At 43.7% G+C, this 21,695-nt stretch overlaps 1 protein-coding gene across 2 annotated transcripts in view; it reads right to left on the minus strand.

The window, feature by feature from the left end:
- Positions 1–18,998, minus strand: part of PAMR1 (peptidase domain containing associated with muscle regeneration 1) — a 77,850-nt gene extending 58,852 nt beyond the window's left edge. Inside the window, exon 1 of one of the 2 annotated variants that reach the window (XM_014574243.4) lies at positions 18,757–18,998. In XM_014574243.4, coding sequence (XP_014429729.3) covers positions 18,757–18,829 — 73 coding nt within the window. In that variant the 5' untranslated portion in view covers positions 18,830–18,998. The remainder of the gene's footprint in view (positions 1–18,756) is intronic. The other variant, XM_006124462.5, reaches the window with a different exon arrangement.
- Positions 18,999–21,695: the final 2,697 nt, after the last annotated feature.

The following is a 21,695-nucleotide window of genomic DNA, read 5'->3' on the forward strand; positions in this document are numbered from 1 at the left end:
TCCTTTTGCAGTCAGACTTCCTTGCGTCTGCATTCAGAAGAAGGGGAAAACAACATGAAGGGACGTTTTCACTTTAAAAATCTCAGGCCTTGTTTCCTACTTCATCTCCAATTTAGATTTATTCCCAAAGAATTTAAAATATCTGATGGCCCATTTAATGTTCCTTACATTTCATGGAGCTTGGAGAATGTAGAGTCCAAATGGAAAGGTCAGTTTCACTTCTGGCTTCTAGTCAAGTTTATTTCCTAGTTGCATGTCACTAGTACACTGCTGCTTTTATTGCAGAAGAAAACCATTTTTGCCACTGAGTTCTTTGTTTGTTTGAAATTTAATTTCATGAAAACATTTCTAATTAGATAAGGATTTTTAAATAAATTTTTAATTAGCTTCCTGCTGCTACGTTTTGTGATTTAATCAATGCCCTTTTAAGAAACCACAGTCTGAAATACCTTGGAGAGTGACTACAGACTAACACAGTAACTCCACAGATCTCATCTCCCTTTCACCAGCACCCTGTCTAAACTCTACAAATTGAAATCTAATGAGCTCATGATGCTGTCAGCGTGTCTCTTAGCCAGTTGACAGGCCTGATGGCTTTTTTTGTGGAGCCTGATGATCAGAAGTGAGAGAGCAGACTGGAGAGATGAGATGTGAAAGAAACATAATGAGACTTTTTTTTTGTTTTTGGCCAAAGAATATTCTTTCCCTTTTGTTTTATATTCTGAGTGATAGAATTGCTTTGTTATTGCAACAATCCAGACATTGCTATTAAGGAGCAGAACTCCCATCCATGTCTGTACCTGGCTTCCTTTTCACACAGTTCTTTTTTGAATCACTGTGGCTCATAATTTAATTATGAGGGCTGAGTTAACTCCCTGTAGGATTCAGTGGTAGATATGCCTCTCTCAATTCTCCATAGCCCAATAAAGCCTGATTCTCAGAAGGTTGTCTTTCTTCCTAATACTAGTTAGTTAGCACAGCAGAGGAATCACCTACATATTCTTGACTTCTGTATTTAGCTGTAGGCACAATTCAACCCTGGTGTAATCCCATTGCCCATTCCTTATGCCTTACAACTATCTAACTGCGTCACAGTTCAGAGACTCCATAGATAGAGATGAAGTCAGTTTGCATTCGAAGCCTGATTGTTGCTCATCTTCTTCCTTTCTACCATAAAAGAAACAACTGCTGGTGTTTGGTAAGGTGGGGATTTGTTTGGTAGTTTTCCATTCCAATAATATAGTCTTGCACTCAAATCATAATAACACTTAACCCTTTCATAGCACTTTCTACTTATAGTTCACCAAGGGCTTTACAAAGATACATCCCATTTTACAAATGGGAAACTGAGGTATATGAAGGTGATGTGACTTTCCCCATTGTCCCAGAGCAGAAACAGTAGTCAAGAATTAAATTCAAGTCTCCTACCTCCCAGAACAGCAGGCAAACAACTGGACCATATTGGGATTACTAAACATATAGTGATACCTCTTTCTTCTGCAAAGGTATAAATATATGTATAGATTGTCTGGGAACTGCATTTTATACAGATTCCTAAGCAAAGTGATTACAAAGGTATAAAAATCCAATTTCACCTGTCCCTGCTCACTGCTGTTCACCCTAAACCAAGACTTTCCCCATTAAAATTGTTTGAGGTTTGACATTTAAATTCAGCACATCTCATCCTCCACCATTAAAAAATAGCAAAGCAATTAGCTGCTCTAGAAAGCAGCTCATCCCTAGTGAAAGCTGAACCCTGAACAAATACCCTGAAATTTAGAAGTTTTAAACCATTTTATCTAATCCTGTTCAGTTTCCAAAATCAAGCTGGAAATCCCATTGCCTTAAAAATGTCCAGTTCTTAGTGATAAAAGGATTCTATATCAGTTTAGATTGTGCTAATAATTTTACTCAATGCAACTGTTATAAGCGTGAATTAAACCAACTTGAGTATCTGCATACAAATATGTTAGTGTTTTTCACTAGACTGGTATCAAATCACACCTTTAGTTACTCCGGTGCCTCTAGCCAGCCCCACAAGCCAGATTTTTCCCTTTTTACTCATGTTGAAATCAATGAGTCTATTTGCAGAGTAAAGCAGTGTAAGTAAGGGTTAGCAGACTCTGGGCCCTTGAAGAATTGTAAAAATCAGATTTCCTTTTCCCTGTGTCTGCATTTTGCTCATTTCTTGCACTTAGCTGAGACACTGAAATGGGTTTTCCAGTGATTTATAGCCAATTTAATTCACTTTCTGGTTCTCATGGGCTAGCACAGTGCGGTAAAGTTGGGGGAGTGCACATGACAAGGGAATTTGTGGGTGTGGCATAAAAACAATTTCTTCTGGATTTTTTTAATAATGGAATCGATTGTTCTTAGGTTTTGTACAGGGTTTTTTTTTTAAAAAAAAAAATCTACATAAAGAGTTGACAGTGTGTCTTGAATAACTCGGGAAACCAGCTTGCTTTACACAGATGTCTCCTCACCCCGTGTAATAGAAGGCAAAAGAGATATTTTGCTTGGACACTTTAAAGTGGACATAAAAAAGAGAAATTAATACATATCAAAGCACATTTTTATCTTTAAGAAGGCTAGATTGAGACTTTACACCGGAAAATGGATATTCTGCTTCAGGAGGAGTGCCAGGAAGAAACTGTGACTCAGAGAAGCATAATTGCTACCCTTTTGCTTTTTGGGGGGTGGGAGGAAGCATGCCACTTCATCCCTTTTGGGGACTCATTGTTTTCCCCTGGTCATCTTTTGCCTTTGCTTTAATACTTAAAGAGAGAGGAAGAAAAAGGGGAGGTGGGATTTATTGGTGGAGTCAAAGGCAACAAATTAAAAGCTGGACCATTCTGAATCATGGCTAAAATATTTGCGGGGCAGTTAGTGGTTTGACCTTACTAACAGAGGCACCCTTCAGAAAGGAAGACTGACTTTTAGCCAGCAGCTGTATTTCCGGAGAGGGTGAAACATGTCCAGGCAGAGACTTGAAGTGACTCTAAGAGAGACTGGGTTGCAAAACTCCCCATGTAAAATATTTATCGGACAGATGAAAACAAGAACAAGCAAATAAACAATGGGCTACTTTATAAGGGTTTAATGATGAAAAGGCCATTCCATCCAGGCACAAACTGCATATAGGAAACTAGCTCCAGGTCATGGAAAATGTGAGCAAAAAATTAGCAATGTTATTAAAGAATGTAAATGGTAGGGGGAAAGTGTTGAAGAGTGGGTGGGAGTAATGGGCTGATTCAAGAACATGTCAATGTAGCGTGGAACGTGTGACCTTTCAGTAACCGGTTCAAGTCCAGACCTGTTTGGTGGTGGCGAGAGGGGGGGCCCCTGATTTTTAAGAGATCCTCAACCTAGCCTCAGATATTGTGAGTATATTTCCAGGTCTATCTCCATGGCCTGCAGGTTCAACAAGGTACTGAGATGTTTGAATCCTTTCTATTTGCACTTGCGACTACTAGTAAACATGTTATTGCACCTGTAGTGTTGGGGGCCGTTATGGTTCATAAGGGCCTTTACCATTCGATGGTTTGTTCAGTTCACAATGGAGCGGACCCAGCCTGGCATCCACAGCTCACTGTGTACGGTCAGCCGTCACACCAGAAAGCCCAAAGACTCACTCGCTGGTCTCACTCCTTGGGTGGTTAGCCCAAGCCTCTGCTAGTGCCACAGCATTCACACAGCTGTTTTTGGCATGCCACCAGGAGCCCTGCTAATCCAAGTCTGTCCACCGGAGCTGGAGGGCTCCCTCCCACCTACTTTGTAGACCTGGCTGTCAAGGCTATTGCAGAGTGGAGTTCAGTTTAGCTTGTGCTGGGAGCTAAATTGCTGAATAGGAGAGTCATCATTTCTGTACTGATCCTTGGACTGGTCACTGTGAAATATGCAGGCCTTTAGTCTTGGCTTCTTTTTGTCTCTGTAAAAATGATGTTCATATTCCCACTTATATGCCAGGTATCACACAAGGCTGGCACAGCTATGAATCTGGGCCTTTGCACAGTAGCAGCTCCATGCCTAAGCACAGACCTGTAATCTCCTTTCATTAGCACCCAGTGCTCTCTGCAGAATGGATCCACAGCAAGTCAAGTCTGATGAATGCTCCTTGGCTTGTCAGCCTCTGCCAGCATTTATTTTTCTTTCTTACCTATGATTCTTTTCTTCCTTGGTACAAATAGACTTATTTCATCTTCACCTTCCAAAGAAGGCGGCTGTCCCATCCCACCGAGCGATCTGCTTATGCTGCCCAGCATGGTGTGCGGCAGAGGAACTGAAACAGCCTGCAATTTGTTAATCTCAGACATTGCCTTGACAGAAGAGTGTCTGTTTTCCTCATCACTGGGATGATTGGGGCATACGCATGACTCACCCAGCCACCTCCCTGCCAAACCTCAAATGCAATCCTACCCCAAACTGCAGGACCTTGGAGAATGAGGCGATAGAGTCCCACAAGAAATTATTTTATTACAACTCAGAAAGTCCGAAAGGTTGACAGAACTATTGTTTGCATTTCAATGGAAACACCAACATCCAAACTGTAGCTTTCACCACACCCTTCTTGAAGAGCTGGAAACCTCTCCAGAGAGGGGTGCAGTCTCTCCTTGCACACTCCACCGTCCTCCCTTCCCAAAATAGTTCTATGTTATTTCTTTAATTTTTTTAAAAAGTTTTAAATGTTTGCATGGACAATAAGGTTTCACTCAAATAAGGAGAAAGTGGATGGGGACAGTGACTGAGTAAGGCCGGTGATTCACTGTCTCTGAAGGCTGGCAGCGTGTGCAGCTCTTGGGGGCTGCGAATGGGATACTGGCCTTATTTCACTCTCCTCAAGTCTTGACGCTGACTTCAGTGACCGTTGGAGTGAGCCAAAATAGCATCAACATTTCTTCTCTGGATCACTGTCAACCTGGTCATAGGTCAGGGACAATCTAACTAATTCCAGGTTGTAAGGAGAGGGAACAGAATGGCACAAGGGAACTGGGAGCGAGATACAAAACCTTCCACATAAACTTTACTGTAAGTGTCTCAGTGACTTAAGCAACGGCACCATTTCGAGAGGGTGGGGAGGAAGCAGCCATGTGCTCTGGGATGCAGCTAGCTTTTCATCCCATTCCCAGGATGCTAAAGGAGTGAGGGGAACATGCTTGCATTTCATGCATGCCTCTCACACCTGGCTGGTGAGCTCCCTTAGTGTATGTCTACACTAGCTTGTTAATTCGAGGTAGGTAGGCAAATGAGGTGACCGGAGTTGCAAATGAAGCCTGGGATTTAAATATCCCGGGCTTTATTTGCATGTTCCCGTCCGGTCACCATTTTGAAATTTCACTAGCCCGAACTCACTGCTGTGCGGCTACACGTGGCAGTGAAACGTTAATTCAAACTAAGTCCTTAGTTCAAATTAACTGTTACTCCTTGTGGAATGACAGTCCCACTGTCCCCTTAGCGTCTGGGGAGCAGGATGAAAAGGAAGCTGCATCCCAGACCACACGGCTACTGCTCCCACTCCCACCCTCCCAAAATAGAACCCTTGGGAGCTGAGAATGGGATTTAGGATTCCTAAGTGACCAAGGATTTGTCTACATGGGAAATTATATGGGTATAAGATAAGATGTGAATTCAAACCAATCCAGTTATAGCACTACAACTTCCCATGGATACTCTTACACCCATAGAAGAGTGTGTTTTTTTAGTAGTACCAGTATACTATACTAGCAAAATACTCTGCGGGTGGTTGCTGTTTATACCAGCAAAGCTGTGATTTTGTTGACATAGCTTATTTGACACCCACTCTCTATCAAACAAAATAAATTATATTTCTGGAGGTATCATTGCATCTGTGTTAGGGGCTTTTTCCAGCACAACTGTGTCAGTAATGGGTCGAATCTCATCTCACCTCTGACCAACTTAGACATGCCAGTGGAAGGCCGTAATGTAGATCTAGCCTTATGCACATAGGTGTTGGATGCCGGCCGAGCTCAGGAAAGCAAGCCCCAGCCATGTCCCTTCCACTCAAAGTCCTGACCCTTCCACAACCTCTTCCTTCCCCTGTGGAGCCATATTGGACCCTACCACAGGCTACTGCCCCTAGCCCCTGAACACTTCCATGCCCCTTAGTCTCCTCTGGCAGAACAGCTGGTGGCTGGAGATCTGGGCAGCCACACCACAAAGCAATCCTTCCTGGCCAGCCGGATGCTGGGCAGTGTGCCATGGCCCCAGGCCTCCCCAGCAGCTAGAGAACTGGGCAGCTGCTCTGCAGCCCCTGCCCTCCCAGATGGCCAGAGAGCCAAGCAGCCGCACCACAGCCCCACAGCCTCACAGCCCTCCAGGCTGACCAGGGAGCCAGGCAGAACGTAGGCAGTTTGGGAATGCAATTCCTTCCATAGGCTACACAACCTGCCACCCATGCACAGGCACTTTTGAAAATGTTACCCTTCACCTTTAAATTACCAGTTGCACCCAGATTCAGGTTAGCATGGCTGGGTGACAGGAGAGATACAGAAACATTCCCTTGTAGATTAATGGCTCCCTTCTAGCCATGGTTTGTCAGGAACTGGCTGACTCAGAAGAATTAGGAATGAGATATGCGTTTTTTCAATTCTAAGCAATTGGTTCATTTAATCCTAGTTTTCAAAATACATATCCACACTTGTCTCCCAGTAAGTAGAGAATAAAGGGGGAAGTGCTCAACCTCTCCCACTCTTTATGCAAGAAAAACAAACAAAAATAAAATAATACAATAAAAATGATGCATTAATGCTGTCCAGAACTGACAAAAAGAGAAATAGTTTAAGATTTCAAATCCTACAAGCTACTTCTTTTTACTCATGCCTCATTTTGTCTAGATGTGAAATCTTGATAGTGATACTTGCCCTTATCTATGTTCTGAGAGATTTGCTAAATAACAGATAATCCCTAGATTATATTGAAATCAATGGAAGTTAGTAAAGAAAATATATTTGGGGACCCAACTCTAAATTGTTAAAATAATAACTAACGTTGTTTTAAAAGGGCTCCAGAGGAGATCCTGGCAATTACAGGCCAGTAAGTCTAACTTCAGTATCAGGCAAACCAGTTGAAAGTACAGTAAAGAACAAAATTGTCAAACATATAGATGAACATTGTTGGCATAGTCAACATGGTCTTTGTAAGGGGAATTCATGCCTTACTTTGAAGTAGGAATAAGATCCTCGGGAAAAGGGCTTTTTTTCTAGAGGATCGGGGCCAGTGTAGACGCTCTTTTCCGGCTTTTCTAAAAGCCGGAAAAAAGCGGCGGACATGTTTATTTAAATGCCGCGGGGGATATTTAAATCCCCCGCGGATTTCCCTATTACGACCTCTGAAATTAACATGCCCCTTCCGGAAAAGGGGCCAATGTAGACATAGCCTACTAGAATTCTCTGAGGGTATGTCTACACTACAAAGTTAATTCGAACTAACGGGAGGCTAGCCCCCTTAATTCAAACTAGTGGGAGGCTAGCCCCCCCAGCTTTCCCTGGTGGCCACTCTGGCCAACACCAGGGAAACGCTATTGCCCCCCTCCCGGCCCCGGATCCCTTAAAGGGGCATGGGCTGGCTACGGTGCCCGTGCCAGGTGCAAGCCTGCCAGCACCCAGCCAGCAGACCCTGCACCTGGCACGGCTCGAGCCAGCCACCTGATGCCCCCCAGCCCTCCCCCTCTTCCCGGGACCAGGCTGGCGGCTCCCGGGAGCTTGCCCAGGACCGCAAGAGGCGGGCACCCGCCTGGTCCAGTGCAGATATCGTGGACCTCGTCCATGACCTCCGCACTAGGCACAGGAAAGCAGCCATCTAGGGCAGGGGAGCTGCCAGCCTGGCCACCCAGGAGCAGGTTTGCATGAAAATCAAGGTGGTCCACTGAGACCCCTGACCCTGAGCCCTGAGCTTAGAATGACCGTACTGGGTCAGACCAAAGGTCCATCTAGCCCAGTAGCCTGTCTGCCGACAGCAGCCAACACCAGCTACCCCAGAGGAGATGGACCGAAGACAATGACCAAGCCATTTGTCTCATGCCATCCATCTCCAGCCTTCCACAGAGGCCAGGGACACCGTTCCTACCCTCTGGCTAATAGCACTCCATGGACCCAACCTCCATGTCTTTATCTAATTTCTCTTTAAACTCTGTTCTAGTTCTAGCCTTCACAGCCTCCTGCAGCAAGGAGTTCCACAGGTTGACTCTTTGCTTTGTGAAGAAGAACTTTCTGTTGTTAGTTTGAAGCCTGCTACCCATTCCTTTCCTTTGGTGTCCTCTATTATGGGAACTAATGGAGAACTTTTCTATATGCACCCTCTCCACCCCACTCATGCTTTTATAGACCTCTATCATATCCCCCCTCCATCTCCTCTTTTCTAAGCTGAAAAGTCCCAGTCTCTTTAGCCTCTCTTCATATGGGACCTGTTCCAAACCCCTCATCATTGTAGTTGCCCTCCCCTCTCCCACTCTCTCTCTTCCCCTCTCCCACCTCCTTTTCCCAGTCTCCCCCAGTTTTGTTCAATAAAGAGAGATTCTATTTTTGAACACAATTGTCCTTTATTTTGTACATCAGGAAGGGGGGCTAGGGAGGGGTAAGTGGAAGGAGGTGAGGGAGGATTGGGGTACGAGCCCCCGATGGGGAGGACTGGGCTGGCTCTGCAGGCTTCTGGGGGTGGAACCTCTCCTGCAGCCCCCCAATTGCCCCCTCTCCCCAGATGGCAGCCTGCGGCAAGTGCAGCCGGTCTGATGGCCGAGTGCTGTGATGTGCCCAGTGTGGGTACTCTGGGCAATCCGAGCCAGGACTGCTTTGCAAGCGGGGCACCCCTGAGAACTGTCTGTCTGGGGTGGGGGTCGGGTCCCTTTAAGCACAGCCCTCGGCTAGCCTGAGACAGCAGCTCCACGCTCTAAGTCCTCATCTGATGCCCTGCCGGCACTGCGTCCGGCCATCCTTAACCCCAGTTCAGGGTCCACTCTGTGTGGACATGCTAGTTCGAATTAGCAAAACGCTAATTCGAACTAGTTTTTTAGTCTGGATGCGTTAGTTCGAATTAGCTTAGTTCGAATTAACTAATTCGAACTAAGTTAGTTTGAATTAGCGCTGTAGTGTAGACATACCCTGAGGGAGTCAACAAGCATATGGACAAGGGAGATTCTGTATATATAGTGTACTTAGAATCCTAGAAAGCCTTTGGCAAGGTCCCTCAGCAAAGGTTCTTAGGCCAAGTCTTCACTAAAAGGGAAGGTCAAATTAAGACATGCAACTATGTTAATTACATAGCTGGAGTCAACTTACATTAATTCAAGTTTTCCCAGCATCTCCACAGAGGGAGGCTGACAGCATCAAACAGGAGCAGGAGTACTGGCTACCAACAGGAGCACCCTCTGAGTTCAATTTAGTGGGTCTTTACCAGACCCGCTAAATTGAACTCCAAAAGATCAGTCACAGCAGCATCAATCTTCCCCAGAGTAAGATGTTATAAGATAAGACAAAAGATCTTCTTATGGTTGTTAAAATATAGAAAACAAAGGGTAGGAATAAATTATCAGTTTTCAGAATGAAAAGAAGTAACAAATGGTGTACCCTTAGGGTCTATACTGGGACAAATTGTATTCAACATATTAATAAATGACTGGAGAAAGGGGTGAGGTGGCAAAATTTACAGATGATACAAAACTGCTCAAGACAGTTATGTCCACAGCAGATTGCAAAGAGCTTGAAAAGGATCTCACAAAACTGGGTGACTGGACAACAAGATGAAATTTAATGTTGATAAATGAAAAGTAATGTATATTGGAAAATGTAATACACTATACGTATAAAATGATGGGGTCTAAATTAGCAGTTACCACTCAAGAGCGAGAACTTGGAGTTATTGTGGATAGTTCTCTGAAAACATCTACTCAGTGTGCAACAGTGGTGAAAAAAGCAAACAATGTAGGGAATCATTAAGAAAGGGCTACATAATAAGACGGAAAATATCATATTGCCTCCATATAATTCCATCATATGCCTGCATCTTGAACATTGGATGCAGATGTGGTTGCCTCATCTCAAAAAAATATATATTGGAACTGGAAAAGTTCCATAAAAGGGCAACAAAATGATTAGGGGTAAGGAACAGCTACCATATGAGAAGACATTAATAAGACTTTTCAGCTTGGAAAAGAGATGACTAAGGAGGGATATGATAGAGGTCTCTAAAATCATGACTGATGTGGAGAAAGCACATATGGAGAAGTTATTTACTCCTTTCCATAACATAAGAACTAGGGGTCACCAAATGAATTTAATAGGCAGCAGGTTTAAAACAAACAGAAGGAAGTATTTTTTCAGGCTGTGCACAGGCAAACTATGAAGCTCCCTGCCAGAGGATGTTATGAAGTCCAAGACTATAACAGGGTTCAAAAGAGAACTAGCTAAATTCATGGAGGTCCATCAACGGCTATTAGCCAGGAAGGGCAGGGATTGTGTCCCTAGCGTCTGTTTGCCAGGGCTGAGAATGAGCAATCACTTGATGATTGATAGTTCTATTCATTCCCTCTGGGGCACCTAGCATTGGCCACTGTCAGAAGACAGGATACTAAGCTAGATGGACCTTTGATCTGACACATCATGACCATTCTTATGTTCTTTTGTTGTTATAATAATTAATAAAAAATCCTCCTGCAAATATCTCGATGTCAGTTTTACAGGTAACAACATCACTGGGCATAAGGCAAAGTTGTCAAGATAAAATAGTTAATTTATAAAAATCTAATTCCATGTTTTAAAAAAACTAAGATCCATATTATTAATCACAGTTTTGCTACTACCAGTCTTAATAATTAAGCATTAATTTAAAATGAAGTTCTTCTGCAGAAATAACTTCTTTTTTCTTTTTTTTCTGCTGTAACTTTTTGACCTTTCTTCATTTTTGCCAAGGATAAAAGACTGGTTCGGTTCACTTTTGCTTACATTCAGTTTTCTTAGTACATTGTTGCAAAATTTATGATGCAAACATTCCAGAGGACTATGGAAATCCATTTCAAAAAACTGTTTTCATTAATGTTAAACAAATCACATTCTTTCTTTTTTAATAATGGATTGACCTAATCAGGAAGTCTAAGTTACTTGACATTTTTCCCTTTAAGTAACTAAGTCCATCATTCTGACAATTGTACTGTGAGAATTAAAAGTGTTTCATAATTAAAAGCAAGCTTGAACAAATATACTCCTTTTATATCCCTTTGGATGATTATATAAACAATTTGTGTTAGATGGGAAAAATACCCTATTTTATTTTCTTCTTACTCTATGATACTCATTAACAATTGTTCTCTTGTAGGGAGAAAGCTGGTGTCTGAATTTCAAGGAGCAATTTTTAAAAGCTTTTCGTATTCAGCAATGTTCCCTAGTGTAATAGCTTTGAAATGAGTTTTTCTTATTTAAAACGAATAGCGCTGACAGAGGTGAAATCCAACAAGTGGAGATGTATTTTCTTTCCCTTTCAGGTCTGTGCTCTTTGGCTTTAGTTTTACTTTATTTTTTAATTCAGTTATATTTTCATTCTTATAATATTGCACTCCATCTCTGGTCCCCATCCTGTAGGTGTTATGGGCTGAATTGACATTAAAGTCAATGGGAGCTCTGAGCACATGGAGCAACCATATAATTTTACCAGCTGTAAACAAGAAAGAATCCTGGCTCCAGTGAAGTGAATAGAAAAACTGTCTCACTGACTTTAACAGGCCCAAGATTTCAGTCACTATCTAGTGGTCTGAGCATAAGCCTGGGAGTCAGGAACAATAGCACTCTAACCCCAACCCTAAAACCACTTCAAATTGATTTGGGGTGTGCCGGGGCAGAAGCCCTCCTGGGACCCTGGGTATGTACTCAAGTGCCTATCTCCTGCTGCTGTTGTGCTAGCTAGATCAAAGCTCACATGAATGTGTCTATGGCTATGTCAAGACTGCACTGCTTTTCCGGGATACCTGCAATGCTGCATCCAAGGAATGTGTCCGCTTTTTCTAAAAAATGTTCAAAAAAGCAGATGGGTTCTTTTGCCATCCCTGTAAATCTTGTTTTATGAGAAATAAGGGATGTGTCCAAAGAGCACTTTTTTCCAAAATTTGGTGCCATGTAAACATGCCAAATTTCGGAAAAGCCTCTTTCGACAGCAAAGCAGAAAAAGATACACAATTTGCGTACTGCAAATTGCGTTTCTTTTTCCGATTTACCTTTGCAGTGTAGATCTAGTTTCAGTGTGTTCCAGTCACATTTCTGAATGTAATGTCAACATAGTTACAGAGCGCTAATTTTGGATAACTCAGAGTTGGGTGACCCATTTGAGAAACCTATGGACCTGATTTTAAAGATGCTGTATACCTCCAGTCCCAGGGGATTGCAGTGTACTAGGCACCTCTGAAAATCAGACCCCTTCAGACTGGTTCCTCTGTTAGTCATTGAGTCCAACCCTCTGCCCAAAGCAGGACCAATCCCAACTCAATCATCCCAGCCAGGGCTTGTCAAGTCGAGGCTTAGAATCTCTACCCCTAGAGGTTTTTATCACCTCCCTAAGGAACCCATTCCAGTGCTTCACCACCCTCCTAGGGAAATAGTTTTTCCTAATACCCAACCTAGACCTGCTCCGCTGCAATTTGAGACCATTGCTCCTTGTTCTGCTATCTGTCACAACTGAGAACAGCCTCTCTCCATCCTCATTGGAACCTTCCTGCAGGTAGTTAAAAGCTACTATGAAATTTCTCCTCCCTTTTTTACATTTTAAAAAGTTTAATTTCCTAAGAAATCTAGACACTTGACATTGATGCGCTATTTATTTAAAAGATACACATGTCCACACACCACAAATTCAAGCAACATAATATCTGTGCCTAGCTGATCCTTGATGTCTCTTTTAGGTCTAATTGAAGCATAGCAATTCGTGTCAGTTTATGAAGTACACCTGTCCACAGCAACCTGTATTAAGAACAACTGCTCACTTGACATAAACCACTGGATAGCCAATAGAGCAATTTTAAGAAAGTTAGTGGTTCTTTATCCTAGGGAGAGAGGGAGGGGAAACAAAGAGAAAGTGCTTGTATATAAACCACAGAAATTGACAGGTGAATTCAGGAGCAAGTGCTGACTCTCACACAGCTTTTAATTCTTTTTTGGGGGGCGGGGGGTGGGAGGAGACATTGATTAGAGAAGTGGGCTGTGCCCATGAAAGCTCATGATACCATCTACATGTTTTGTTAAACTTCAAAGTGCTAGCAGACTATTTGGTGGTTTTTTTAAGTTTATCCTATACAGACTAACTCGGCTAGCCCTCTGAAACTGTCCCTTAGTGAACTAAAGACAAGAAACACTGTGTCATTAAATAGTATCACTTTTTAAAGCAGTGGAGCTATTTTCAGTTCCAGATGCGGAGGTATATTTGAAGTGGACTAACCTGCCTATAAAAATACTTCAAGTACTGTAGTTTTAAAAGTATTGAATAAATTATTTAGTGTAAATGCAACTCTCTGCTGCTGAATGATATCAGGACTGGTCAACTGTGTTTTATAAACCTTACAAAAGTGATTCTCAACCTGTTTACCATTGTGGGCTTCATATGCAGTCCTCTCTTTGGTATGTGGGCCTCATTCACACAATATATGTAATACCTGTCAAATGGACTACAGCTGTGTGCTGATTGGGCTGCAAATGGCCTATGCAAGGTGAGCTGAGAACCACTGCTCTATACTGATAATAGGCCATGGAGATTATACTGTAGTTGAAGATGTGGGGCATGTTTTGAAGTAAGAGGCTGAGAGTGCTATCTGTCCTATTGCAATGAAGTGATGAGTGGCCCAGCTATGCAGCAAAGTGATAGCTGTGAAGTTCCTGGATGAGGATAGATTTGTTACAGTATATTAAGTGCTGATACCAAGCACCAAAAATACCCTTCTTAAACACAGGAGCATCACTTCTTAGCAAGACTATAACAACCACACACACACACACACACACAAAACCTTTCCATAAATGTTTCCTCTGTAAAAAGGAACAGCAAGTTTGTTAGTGGAGGAACAAATGACTTTTCAGGTCTTTGTCCTGTCATAAAAAGGAATTTCAATGTGGTTTTGAAGGGTCTCTCTATGGGTTTCACGAGGTGTAACGGTAGTTCGGAATAGGAAGCCTAGTCCGAACTACCTAGTCCGTGCCGCGTGTAGTCGCGCGGCACGGAGTCCGCACTAGCGGACATTTAAAAATGGCGGCGCCCAGCAAGATGCAAATGAAGCCCGGGAAATTCAAATCCCGGGCTTCTTTTGCAACTCTGGTTGCCTACATTACCTAGTTCGAACTAGGGTGGTAGTGTAGACATACCCTATCTGAGAATTGCCTTGCCTGACCCATCATACAAAGGAACTCTGAAAATACTGCCATGTAAATAAAAACAAGGCCAAGAAAAGCCTGGCAAAAATTAGGCTGTCTGAAAAAGCGTGAGAGTAGCTTCCTATGTACCGAGGCTGGAAGCTGGCCATCTACGTGGTCTGATGGTACAAACAGCACATAACAAGAATATTTTGAGGGTTTTCTGGTGCTTGATCTTCATTGCTGACGTGACAGCACATGAGTGGTCAGCAGAACTTCCAGCACAGTCTTCCTACACAAGAAAGTTCTAATCCCAACATGGCAACACTAGCCCTACAAATCTCCTTTGTACAATGAATACTACAGTATTTTACAGACCACCTCATTCCAGCAGGTATTTCTATTGCAATCCTGACCCATCTCAAGAACCCTCCTCTTTAACACACATCTTCCACCCGCCCTGGAAACCTCAAGCCCCACCTCCTCAGTGTGGGTTTTGATCTATTGGGTCAGAACACAGGCCATAAACCAGAATGAGCAGGGTGCTTGCAGCATCTAAAGCATTCTGGGCCAGTCTGTCCCAACCCTTTCTCCCTCTCTGCTTCCCCTGTTTAATTTTCTATCGGGTGGCATTATTATCTTGCTGTAGTTAGTTTGTATTATGTTGTGTCTATTTGAGAGAGGCCTGGGACAGGGTAAAACAGCCAGGACAGGGTTATGGGCTACCTGCCTGTCACATGAGCTAGCAAGGGATTTAAGGGAAAGGTGTGGCTTTCTTCCTTTGAGAAGCCAGGTGAAAGGCATCTGGAGATTACAGGCCTCTCTGTAGTAGAATGGCTTTGTTTGGGGTTACTCCTGAGGTTTTTTTATTTGATGGACTCTGCAGAGAGGCAAGGGCCTGAAAAGGACATAGGGAGGACACTGGTTTTTTTCCTAGGCTGGAGGGAGAGCCACCTGCACACAGAGCCCAACCCCACAGAGCTCAACTCCTACCTGAACTCTCCCAAAGTGTGGAGAGTCTTGGTCCTTTCCATTCTACCGAGACAGGGGCAAACTCCAAAATTCTGGTCCATCTTTAACCAGCCCCAACATCTGTGGGCGTTTGGAGAAAAGAGTTTGGACTGAACTCGTCTCTAGTCTGAATTAGGAATTGTTTTCCTTCACCCTCAGCAGGTTAGCTTACAAATAATGCTCCTTGTAATTATACACAGAGGCTGTGTCTAGACTGGCAAGTTTTTCCACAAAAGCAGCTGCTTTTGCGGAAAAACTTGCCAGCTGTCTACAATGGCTGCTTGAATTTCCACAAGAACACTGACTTCCTACTGTCTGAAATCAGTGCTTCTTGCAGAAATACTATGCTGCTCCCGTTCCGGCAAAAGTTCTTTTGCGCAAAGCTTTTGCGCAAAAGGGCCAATGTAGACAGCTCAGATTTGTTTTGCGCAAAAAAGCCCCGATCGTGAAAATGGCGATCGGGACTTTTTTGCGCAAAAGCACGTCTAGATTGGCACGGACGATTTTCCACAAAAAGTGCTTTGGCGGAAAAGCGTCCATGCCAATCTAGACGCTCTGTTCCGAAAATGCTTTTAACGGAAAACTTTTCCGTTAAAAGCATTTCTGGAAAATCATGCCAGTCTAGATGTAGCCAATGGATATGGGATTCTTTCTTTAAACTAGGGGCCATAAAAGCAATATAGCAGCTCTGACTCCATTCCCCACTAATATATCCATGTGTTAAGATCTCCCCAGCTAGCTTCTGTCCCTGGAAACCTGGGGTGTTGGGTTTCCATCTCACAGAGGAGACAGCTTCCACAGTAATACTGACACTGATAATACTAAGGTAAGGGCCCTCATGGGTTTGGTGGTTGAACAATGTGTTGGGCATTAATGAGCTGGAAGGGGATCCTGGAAGCCCCTTGTTTCTGAGGCTGGCCTTTAATTCCTAAAAAAGATAATCCCAGCTGTCATTTAGAATGATAGTCTCTAGCTCTTTGTCCTTATGAAAAGTCTAAAAAAGCGTAACTGAGGTAACCCAGTCACTAAGATTAAATGCATCTAGATGTATCTTGGATGCCTTTGGGGCCCACTTCTGCAAGAGGCAAGTGCAATTCAACATATGCACACACTTTAGGAAATGCATATCGACTATGCCTCAGGGTTATTCCAAAATCAGCCCTCTCATTTTCCCCATTCTTGTCCCCAAATCCCCACAAACCCTGCAGAGTAACATGTGATAGTCATGGACAGAGATTGGTTACTTCTGTGTAAGGATGTTACACATCCTGCCAGCTCTTGCTACATTTCAAAGGCAGAAGCGCCACCCGTTCCCCACTGTGGCCCTGCCCTCCCCCACAGAGACAGTTCTGGGGGGAACCAGCTCCTGCTCCCCCTTTCTGACAGAGGCAGCAAGGGGCGGGAGGAAACGACTAGTCGAGTTGACTAGTCACTTACATCCCTACAAGAGCTAATACTGGCAGGGAACCTGGATTCCCATTGCTTCCACCAACAGCCAAGGAAAATCCATTCCACCCCCATCATTAGCCTGGGAAAGACCTGCTCCTCCTACCTTTTGAGGCCTTCAGCAAGAGAGGCCTGCTCACCTCCAGTTCCTAAAAGGCACTCATCCACCAGGGACCAGCCTAGCACCAGAGAGGAAAAACAAACACCCCATAGCTAGAGATTGTGGGATTACTCCTGTCACCTGCAGATGCAGAGATGACCCATTCACCATCTGTGGGACGGATGACCCACACACTATCATTGCAGCCAGAGTAAGGAACAGCTGCTGGGTAGGAGAGACTCCTAGAGGAACCAGAGTCGGGAAGAGGGGAGAGTGAAGCATAGTGAATTATGGGCCGAGGGTTAGGGGGAAAGGGCTGATGCATTTGGGAGGGAAAGCAATGGAAAGAAATTATAAAGCTTTATGGAGTGGAAGGAAGAGCATTTTATACAGGCAATGTTTACTTGTGTCACTGACGCAGAACCTTTCGGAGGGAGCCCCATGTTTTTGAAGCAGAAGACCTGCATAGAAAGTGCCCATCCTCCACCACAGCCCCTGGGACATGAGAATAAAGCTGTCACAGACAGCAGGGCCGACAGCCACTGTGGGCCCCAGGGCTGGGTGGGGAGGCTGGCTCCATGCCCCTGGAAGGGGCAGGACCTCAGCGGAAGGGGCAGACTGCCGGAAATCAGCCCTTTGTGCTGCCCAGACTATGGACCGCTCTCCCCAGCCCTCAGAGCTGTGCAGAATGGATCTCCAGTCCTCTAGCAGCAATTCAAAGGGGCCCAGAAGCCCAGGGCAATTGTCTCCTTTCCCCCCCTTCCCTGCCCCCATCGGCAGGCCTGGCCACAGAGGAAGCCATTCTGGTTTTGTTCCCTCTCCTGGGAAAAGGGGGGGATTCTGAGGCATTATCCCGATTACTGTTATTTATAGCTATTGAAAGCTGCATTGTGTTCCTCACTGTAGTGTTTACTTGACACTCACCATTAACCATCAATATTTCTGAAAGTAATTTTGCCTTACTGGGAAGCCCCATATCATGGGTCTCTCACAACTGAAATGTGAGCAGTGTTTCTCTGTCTTTTTTATACCAGGGACCCTCTTTCTGCTTTTCAAAATGGTGCCAAGGAGCAATCTGGGACCGGCACCAGTCCCCAGACCAATCATTGGGAAACTCTGATTTAGAAACACCTTACCTCTGAGTCCTCAGTAACACTCCTCACAGAGCAGCAGGAAGAGCTGAGGTTAGGAGCTAATGTTTATAAGTAGTTAGCGCTGCAGTAATGTGTAAATAATGCACATTCCTAGGGTAAATGTGTGCACTGTTAACCTTATCAAGAGGGAACCGGGTATGCTGGTTCAGCAGAAAAAGTGGAATAAAAAGAACTTACTATAAAAAGACCATTCAGCTTTAATAAAGTTTCCCCTTTGCAACGCTAATATTGGCAGAATTAGAGCACAGGTCGGAAACAATATGTGGCTTTTGTTTTCCTTCTTCCCTCTTGTTTTGTTTTGTTTTTTCTTGGTGTTGGGGCTGGAGAGGAAAGTCTCTCCGTTGCCAAGACAAACAAATTACGTTTTACAAATTGTAGGCTTAAATGTCACATATTGCTTTATTTTCTTAACACTCTGTGCTAAGGAAATAATGATAGAAGTAGGTGAAGTGATAGCAGACCCTGCTCTCTGGATGGCTACTGGCAAATACGTTCAGCCAGTTGTTTCCCTTTTATGTTTCTGGAAAGTATCCTGGATGTTTCTCCCTGCTGCCAGCAAAAAAGTAAATAAATAAAAAGGACCCTGCTATTAATAACATCCTTTCAACTCTCTCTTCTCAGGACAGCAGCAAGAGATCAAAGCCCCCTGCCCACAAGAAAGGGAAGAAAAGCATTCAGCCGTGTATAGAATGCACCCGCTTACTTACAGTACCTCTTGGCAAGCAGGAGATGAAAAGGAGCTGGAGGAGGGTGAGTCCTATGTGAGTCCAGGGGGCTAGCTCCATGCTGCCCAGGCCAGTGCAACGGAGTGACTGCTCAGGAAGAGGGATAGCCGGCAAGCTGCTTTTACTGGGACCTCACCAAGTCCAGGCTGCGAGGGATCTCGGATTTCAGACCTCTGCTCACTCCCATCATCACCAGAGGGGAACTACCTTCAAGAGCCTCCTCAGGCATCCAGAAGTGCGACGTCACCCCAAACCTCTCCACTGCTGCCTTAACCCTTTCTGGGTTCTAGCAGGCAGCCCGCTTAATGGAGGATCTATTTGGGGAGGAATCGATAAAGGAAAATAATGCTCAGCATTTAGACAGCTTTTTTTCATCTTCAAAGTTAGGAAATTATAAAGGAAACAAATCTTTTGTATGTCTGACCAGCTAGAGTAAATGAGCAGAAGGTGACTATGTGGCCAGGAGGAAACACTCAGTGTAAGGTCCTTTTAATTGTGCAGGAGGTTGTGGGCTGGCGGAATGATGCACATTAGTGAAAGGCTGGGTATGCTCTGGGCATGGGGGAAGGCATTCCTACCACCCACACCAGTGGCCAGGAAACTTCACCACGTGGAATGTGCTGCTTGAGAATGCATCTGTCATAATATAACCTGAAGAGGCACTTTGTGTAAGCTTGAAAGTGTGTCTCTCTCACCAACAGATGTTGGTCCAGTAAAAGATATAGGATACGTGCAGCTTGTCTCTCCAACATCTTGAGACAAGCGTGGCTGCACCAACACCACCAGAACACACACTTTTAAGGGGTGATCAAATAATCAAGTTAGTTAAAGATTTGCTCCATTATGTCTATAAAATGCAAAGTGCATAAGAAATGTCTCAGAATACCTGCACCAGGGATGACTGAAAAACTTTTGACAGAACAGTACCCTACATTAGAAATTCAGTTATGTTGAACATTTCGGAGGTGGGCGGGGGGCATCAATTTCAATTTTATTTTCAATGGAAGAAAGACAAAATAATTCATTTTGACTTTATTGTTGCCCCTTTTATTTTGGTTCAACTTGTATAATATATTTTAATATTATATTTTGCATTATAATATGCTGTTTCAACTTTTTGATGGACCAAACTGAAAATCTCAAAATTTCTACTTTTTTGTTCCCATTTAAAACAAAAGCTAATTTAATTTTGGAATTTCCTGCTGTATAGAAATTCACTTTTCTGGCTGGGCTCTACCACACACTCACACCTCCCTCTAAGGTCTCTAGGTAGGTCTGACAACTTCAAGAATCACAGATTAGTAGCCAGAGGCATGAACAAAATGCCTCCATGACACAACTCTCCCAGTTATTTTACTTACTGTCTCAGAATCCTCCCCCTATTGGTGGTTTCTCATCTCCCCTCAGTTTCTGGCAGGAGGAAGAGCAGTTGTAGATTCATGATAAAATCTAAGGCGTTGACAGCACAATTTTTTATTTCACTGTGCAAAAGTGCATGAAAATATTGTTTTCTTGGTTTCGCTCTTCATCAGTTTGGAACCCTTAGCGCCTGTTGCCCCTTGTTTCACTTTGACCCCAAAATCTCCAAGAGCAGCGTTGTAAAAACACTAAGCTTCACCTGCCCTCACAATAGGTAAGAAAGAAATCAACAAAACTCTAAAAAGGCCCAGGTTCATCTAACCCAGACTCAATTCCTGACTGTCAGCCCTGCCATTCTAGCCAGTAAATTAGTCATCTCCTCTCAGTGTAAGGAAAAGTCAAAAGTCACTCAAAATAGCAGAAGGATCTTGAAAATAATAGAAGCTGAGGGTTATTATCTGCTTTCATAATAAAACAAAACATCTTTAGTGTCTACAGAAACGTGAATAGCTTCTTTTATGCCCCTACTATACATGGTACATGATGAAAGAATATCACATAGGCCGTGTTGGAAAAAGGGAAACTGCCAGTTAGCTTACAGCTATCTGAGGTGGGGTTCCACAAGTGTCTGAATAGAAACCTGCTCAGGCTACAGGGCAAGGGAACCGTCATGAGTATAAAAGGATAAGGGATACAGGGAAGTGTCGCTAGATACTGGACAAGGGCCAATAACAAATGGAAGAAATTGAGGGGCGGGGCGGTCACTAGGGTTCCTGTATTTGAGCCAAGTCTTGTGACCCAGGTATGAACTATGGAAGTCCTTGAATACAGCAGACCCGAGATAGTTACTTTTTAAGGACACAGTATATAGAGATTAGCTTTGCAGGAACACCTTGTGTCCTAGCATGAAGGGATATTTCCTGTGTGAGGTGGGCAAATGGATCTGATTCTAGGCTCCATCTTGCAAAGGGCTCTTCTCAGGTACTGAGACCTCTCTGCTTCCACTGAGGCTATGTCTAGACTTCAGGCTTCTTTCGGAAGAAGCTTTTCTGGAAGAGATCTTCCAAAAAGCCTTCTTTCAAAAGAGAGTGTCCACACTGCCAAAGTGCATCGAAAAAGCTATTTGCTTTTTTGAAAGATAGCGTCCACACTGAATGGACGCTAACTCATGTTTAAACTGTGACTACTAGGGACAGAGTGGCCACCAGGGCACCTGTGCTTTTTCCTCTTTCCTCTTTTTCTGAAAGAACTCCCTCTTCCCCGTCCACATAAGCCTTTTTCTCAAAGAGCTCTTTTGGAAAAACGCTTCTTCTTCGTAGAAAGAGGATTACCGACACCAGAAAAACCTCTCTGTTCTTTTGATTTACTTTCAAAAGAATGCGATTGCAGTGTGGACATAATTGAAGATTTTTCAGAAAACGGCCATTTTTAGGAAAAAAAACTCTATAGTGTAGACATACCCTGACATTAGTGGAAGCTGAGGATGGTCAACACGACTCAAAAAGAATATTTAGCACCTTGCAGGATGGATCCTCCTTGTGCTTCTACCACCATAACAGCCTTCCCT

The sequence above is a fragment of the Pelodiscus sinensis genome, chromosome 5, assembly GCF_052426305.1.
Source record: "Pelodiscus sinensis isolate ZL-2025 chromosome 5, ASM5242630v1, whole genome shotgun sequence".
NCBI lineage: Eukaryota > Metazoa > Chordata > Testudines > Trionychidae > Pelodiscus > Pelodiscus sinensis.